Source organism: Lepeophtheirus salmonis, chromosome 6 (genome assembly GCF_016086655.4).
Source record: "Lepeophtheirus salmonis chromosome 6, UVic_Lsal_1.4, whole genome shotgun sequence".
In the NCBI taxonomy this organism is placed as follows: domain Eukaryota; kingdom Metazoa; phylum Arthropoda; class Copepoda; order Siphonostomatoida; family Caligidae; genus Lepeophtheirus; species Lepeophtheirus salmonis.
Window position 1 is genome coordinate 43,905,389 of NC_052136.2, and position 7,015 is coordinate 43,912,403.

A 7,015-nucleotide genomic window follows, 5' to 3' on the forward strand; every position below is an offset into this window, starting at 1 on the left:
TTGCCATAAACAATTTTGCATCAAGAGATTTCTTTGGAATTTTCTAATCATAATATGTGCATTACCATCAAACCCATTAAATTGTTGTTTTTTGTTGAGGAAATGCTGGAATTCTGCCCCAAAATTGGATTGCATTTACCAACAAAATTGGACTATGTAATCAATTCGAACCAGAGACAAAGTAGGTAATACTTTAGTATAATATAAAAAACAAAAATAAACAAGGAAGACAACGATTCGTAAGGAAGAGTTTTTAATTAAATCTCCGTTAGTAATTACCATTAGACATTATTATAATATCCATGCATTGACGAACAAACATAATATGAGGCAAGAACATAATTCCAGCATATTTTTTCATATAATGTTCCTTTAATTGGTTAGATGGAGTTGCACTGAAACATTAAAGTATTACAGTATCTAACCTAGGAATATTTTTGTAAAATCCATGTACATACATAAAGTATTATATATTTCTTTCTCTAGGAATCACCTGGGATCCAGCGCACATTGAGTTTAAGAGAATAATATCTCCCGAGCGGGATGTCACTGAGCTATGGTGATTCCATAATTCAATCATTTTTTCAATTGAAAACATACATTTTATAAAATACATATTATATCATTGATTCAAAATTAAAAAATGGAACATCAATTTTTAACAAAAATAAATAATATCAAGTATAAACCTCATTTATTTATAAATAAGAAATATCCTGGAGGCAAAAAGGTTTTAAGGCAAAATGTCCTAAGGAATAATGGTTTAAGACAAAATAGTTTAAAGCAAAAGTACCGAGCATTTGCGCGGAGCAGTAATCCCATTCTGGGTAGAAATAAGGATAAAAATTAATAATTGAGGGCAAAATACGTTTTAGTCAATTAGTGAGGAGCTTGCCGTTTTGAATGAGTAACATTGATTCTGTTTTTTATTAAAGGAATCAAGTATATCTATGATATTACTTATTCAAAATGTTAGTTAACATTAAATCTTCCACTTCACATTCGAACGATCGATCATAAATTTCTTAACATCGAACGGAAAGTTTAAAGCCAATGGAAAATATTTTTTGATTCCAGGATCCGTGAAACATTTCAGTGGCAAACAAGGATAAATCCAAGGAAGATCATGCTTATACCTATTTAATTAATAATAAGTATTAGAAACTCACCAAAACATTGCAAGTCGTATGGACGAACAAATAGAAATATAATAATCATGTTTTAAAAATGATTATGATCAACTTTGTATAAAAAGGAGAAGAGAATTTGAGTAATGTAACTACATTTTCATTCTTAAGTGTAATAATCTTGCTACTACTGAGTTGAGTTTGATGCCTGGATAAACTGGCAGAGGAAAAAATGACAAGGAAAAATAAAGAAAAGTGACGAAGTGGAAAAAATTGCAAGATTCATTGAAACTGATCAAATACAATATATTAAAAATTAAGATAAAAGAAAAATAAATAAACACGACAGGGATTCGAATGGAAGAATTGTTACTCATTTAATTCTCCTTTATCATTTATGATATCATTAGATATGATGGATCATTTATTTCAGACAAGATTCATGGATTGATGATATTAGATTTTTTTTTTTTTTTTCAATATTTTTATTATAATAATAATTTAATACATTACTATATTTTAAACTTCGAAGACTCCTAGGTAAAATATTTAAAAAACAAGAAAAAAACAACAGATAGTACACAACAAAGCTAACGCGTGTCTAGAAAAAAAATAATATAAAATTAATCAAAAAGCATCAAAGAACTCACTTAGTGTACTCACTTAATTTCAAAAATAGCTCTGTTTTTGTTACACAACCACAGGGAATGATAAAACACTTCTTTACCAAGCAATGAATAAGACAAACTGAGTCATAAAAAGATATTTCATCTTCTTCCAACATAAGTTTATTTGAGCCTCGAATAATAATGCTCACAGTTTTATACATACCAGACTCGACTTCTAAAATAATATAAGCTAAAACAAATGACTTTGAGTTAAAGCGATCAGCAGAAGTAATGGGATGGTATCCAAGAGTCTTGGAAATGAAGTCAACGTCTTTGACAGCCATGATTTTAATTTTGTAGTTTTTTTTATTATTCGTGTGAGCAGGAATAGCGTCTGTAAAAGTGACTATATTTTTTATAACATTCTCTCTGGCGTGATTTTATGTTATTACAAGTTAGACAATATAAATATTTCTAGAAATCAATACATCATACATTATCTTAATAGCTTATTATATACAAGGTAGCCCAGATAATTTAAATTTTTTTGAAAGGCTTATAACAAAGAAACTAGATGAGGTAAAACCATATTTTTTTATTATTTGAAAGTTAAATTTAATGGCATTCAATTATTTATAACGAGATCTGCCTTTCTTTTCTTTTTTAGATATGATGCATTTGTTCAATCTTATTAGGCTTAAAATTGTTTACTTTTAATATAACAATTTAATAAACTATATTGACACTTAAACAGATAAAAAGATTTTTCTTTATTACTAGATTGATAGTTCAGTAAAGTATCATTAAAAACTATAATGTGGCTAATGGCGTATCTCCAGCTGAGAAGGAGTCAATAATTTTAATCAAGGTGGATGCCGCTACCTTTTGCGGATCCTGCTTTGCCTTTGTACGGGAGTTGACTACTTCAGGGCATCCACAGACGAATGATACTTGGCACATGATCGAATGGCTCCAGGTTTTACCTGTTTGTAGGCCATTAAACGGCGCCAAAAGTGGTAAATTTTGTAGCCAAGACATCTTGCATTTTTTGGCTTGTGGGGCGATGCACTGCCATGTGGAAGGTGTATTGATTTTCTTAGACGACTCCATCCATCCAGGGAACGTAACTTAAATGTGAAAAACCAGAAACATTACAATGGCTAAACTAAATCGCCACAAGGTTGCCGGTGCCTGCAAAAGCTTCCGTCCCGTGTGACAAAAGTTATCAATAGAGTTGAATTTCCTTATTAATAATTGAATGTCATTAAATTTCACTTTCAAATAGTAAATTTTTTATTGTTATAACCTATCTAATTCGTTCATTAAAAACCTTTAAAAGATTTCCCCAATTTATTTGGACCACCTTGTATACATAAATGTTTGTTAAAGCAACAAATCAAAAATGAATTAGGAAACATTCATTCTTTGGAGGTGTTTTTTCTTATAAGAAGGAATTTCGATGTTTTTACATTACAAGATACTTTGATTTAATACATTGTGATTAAAATTTAAGAATCTAATAGACTTCTTATGAGAGGTTCAATTTTTCATCATATTTTATGTTTAGATCCTTTAATAGCTTAGGAGTACTTAGCAGATAAATTGGAGACTTATTTGTCTAAATACCCGGTAATTTCAGACCTTGTTTTGAAGAAAATATTGCGTAATATAATAAAGGTAACGCCTTGTTCTGTTCTCACATTGAAAAAAAGGAAAATACATTAAATCAATAGGAAAAACAAAGAAACGACTATTAATCAAATCAAATATCAAAATATGCGAACAAATGCTAAAGAAGGCATTATCAAAATAAATGAAGAATGACATATAATCAGATACAATATTTCAGGAGCATACTGAAACGTATTTGCGATACAATGTCAAGTCAAAGGAATAAGAAGCATTTTAATAATTTTCGGGGTATATAATATCCCATTATACTAAAAATTCCATTTTTTGACACAACTTATTATTGTTTATGATGTTATTGGACTGTATTTGAGAAAAGAAAATTAAAATGTCACTGTTAACAAAACTTTCTTTGCACATATAAATCTATTCTTTGTATGATTAAGCTTCAATAGAGATAGCATTTCTAAAATTATTTTTTGGCGGCAATCGTTTAATTAAATGTCATAATTTTTTTAAATATGTAGAGAGTGGTCTCTTAAAATCTGAAAACCTTCAGTTATATGCTTTTTAAAATATAATTTATTAATTAACTATTTAATTTCAACAAAATTAATACTATAAATAGATATGTGTCTATGCTTTATCAATAACTAATCTACCTGGCTAGTGGCAATAATGGTTTCCAGGAGGCGGTGGAAGGCCAGGCATCCGCTGCAGATGTAGTCCTCTGTGATGGTGTCTCTGTGCTAGCTAACAATTGCTTTGGGGAGTCGGTATAGGTATGACTGACACTACAGAACTCAAAATATTCTTGCAACGGAGACAAAAGGTTTCTTTCATTGCTTCTGTCATAAGTGACGTCTCCTCACTCTAATCAGGTTCGTTCCGCCCACTTTTTGAATAGGTCACTGGACAGTCTGGTGTAAAACGCTGAGATTTATCGGAAGGGTCCTCATGGACATGGCTTGGGCTATTTTTTTATAACTCCTCCTGGTCCAGTTTGACAGTTTTGTTATTTTCTCGACTTATACGTAAGCTAGAGAGCTCAGATTTGTTCTGTTTTCTAACACATTGGTTATGGTTTATTATGTCGAAATATTAATAAATGTCAATCACTCAACCTTCATTTACTATTGAATTAGTAAATGTTCAGATTTTAATGGACCACTCGGTATAGGCAAACATCCTGTTATGTCAAAAAATAGAAGAAGAATAATAAGAATGATAGATTCTTACATTTACTTTTTGGCACTCTAGACAAAGGACATGTCAAGTTTAAGAAGTTTGCAATCTTAACCATGTCTTGTGTGGTGCGGATTACATCAAGGACAATCTTCTTTTTTCACCATTTGGAATAAATACTTTGTTGATATATGCCATTTTTTTTAACTAACGCCAAACACTCTTACTGTCAGCTAAAATAACAAACAACGTCCTACCTTTGCATGCACAAATATTGCAGATGCTCAAAGTTAATGGTTAAATAACACCTGCACGCAGTACAAAGGAAATATTGGCAGGCCTTGAAGTAAAACGTAAAATAATTAACTAGAATCATAGTGTACTTCACTACATTTATCGTATCACGCAACCTTTGTTTGGAAGAGGAAAAGAAAAAAGGCTCAAAACTATTTTTTAGTTACTTAAAAAGAGCTAATTCAAATTATATCTATCAATGTTCAGAAGACTGACTAAGGGGAAGAGCTGAAATATACGGAATCAAACGTTATTATTTGCCCATTTTAACACATAAATATTGTTGTGTGCAATCCCTATATATCCTTATACATTCATATACCTCAAGATAATTTGGAATCCTGTCCTCATTCCAAAGGAAATGTATCTGAAATATCGGATATCGTTCGGGCTATTCTTCACTGGGAGACATTGTGTGGATAACAATCAAGTAATGACAACCTCTCAATTTTCCGGGACTGTGGAACTCTGAGTAGCTTTTGTAACATAATGTTTTTCATCAATTCAAATATTTTGAATGACTTACTTTTTATTAATTTAGAAAGACATTAAAATGATTTTATTTCTTCATTGATTAATTAGCATTATAGAATATAGAGTCAAACATATAATTATAAATGCATGAAAGTAATCTTTTTTCACCACTTGAGTAAGAAATCCTTCTTCTAAAATGATACACTTTTTAAAGATACAGTCCTTCGTGCATATTTTGTGTATATAAACATTTTTTCTTTGTAATTCTTTGGAAATAAATATTTTAAACGGTAAAAAAAAATAAACTTAACAAAAATCCTTTCATTAAGAAAAATAGTTGTTAGGCTGTTAAAACTCTCTTATACGGAAATTAATTTATCAAAAGGATAAATTGCACATAAAGCTACATAGTTTAAGAGTTTTTGTTCCTTTTTAAATTTCTTCAAAATGGGTTAGTTACTATGTTTTAAATTTACATATTTATGTGGAGTTGTAGAAAATATGCCCTAAAACGTAAGTTAGATTTTTTCTAAGCAATAAACACAGGGTTTCCCCCCTCAGTTTTTATACCTATTCTTCCTTTTTTGGCATAACCTATATATTGAGTGGATTTTCTCATGAAAGACGAAGAGTTACACTGATGATTAGAGTTAGATCTGTCTAAAAAACTAAAAAGATTATAGTCCTACGTGTCTGACGTAGTAACTAACTGCGTCATTTTCTTACAATTTTCCTATGAACAATGTTGTAGAACACAAAATAAGGTGTTTGTTGCTATGGAAAAAACTGTCATAGTCGCCACCATGAGCACGCAGTACGAGAAAAGGATTGAGATAGTAGAGTGGGAATGTCCCTGAAGGCCAATGTCCTAGAAGGCTATTAGGGGAAAACTGGGGCCTCGAGGAAGACTATTTACAATGTCTTTTCTCGTTCTGTGGAGCGACTAGGAAAATGTGTTTCTTAGCAATCGACAGTTAATTCTGTGTTCTACAATATTTCAAATATGAAAATTGTTAAAAAATATGACTCTTCATCTCTCAAAATTTGTATAATAGAGATGAGTAAATCATAACAGTTGGCCCAGTATATGTGAAAGTCCTTGGATGTACTTGGAGTAGAATTTAGGTTCTTTATCGTAGTCATTTCTGTCTATTTCATTTCTAGATACGGGGTAGGGTCTTGTGTTTGTTTCCTTCAGCTCATATCTAATCTAATAAAACGTAATCACGGCTGTGCTGCTCTTATACCGAACATTTTTCAAATTATTAGTGTGACCACGTTCATTTTTTTTTTTTTTTTTTGAAACTAACTCTTCGTTCATATTATTTGAATGAATGATGACCAAAGAAAAACAACTAAAGTTGTTTTCAATCTCTTTGCCAAAAACCTCATTGCCAAAAGACAAAATAATCTATATTGTTATGATGATATATGCTAATTAATAATGGTTGATTAATTATTAATTCAAAAGTGATGATTTAACCCTCTGTATGTGAAATGGGATATAATACATTTCAAGATTTATAAAAACACTTCTTATTCCTTTGAATCTATATTTTACCCCCAATATTTTTCATTGTGCTCCTAAAACATTAAATACCAGTATATACAATTCCTTAACTACTTTAAAAATAAATTTTGTTGTTTTTAGGTGAGGACTCAAATATTAAAAACAAATTTAAAAACAGTTTACACTTC

At 30.4% G+C, this 7,015-nt stretch overlaps 1 protein-coding gene across 1 annotated transcript; it reads right to left on the reverse strand.

Annotated features, from left to right (window-relative positions):
* Positions 1-1,717: 1,717 nt before the first annotated feature.
* Positions 1,718-2,079, reverse strand: LOC139905709 (T-complex protein 1 subunit delta-like). Its single transcript, XM_071889359.1, has 2 exons — positions 1,791-2,079; positions 1,718-1,728 (listed from the first exon to the last, which is right to left on the reverse strand). The coding sequence occupies exons 1-2, from the start codon at positions 2,077-2,079 to the stop codon at positions 1,718-1,720; spliced, it is 300 nt and encodes a 99-aa protein (XP_071745460.1).
* Between the last annotated feature and the right edge of the window lie 4,936 nt (positions 2,080-7,015).

What these genes read in the sequence shown, in the direction of transcription:
- LOC139905709 (XM_071889359.1), bottom strand. Translation starts at nt 2,079, where the DNA reads ATGGCTGTCAAAGACGTTGACTTCATTTCCAAGACTCTTGGATACCAT.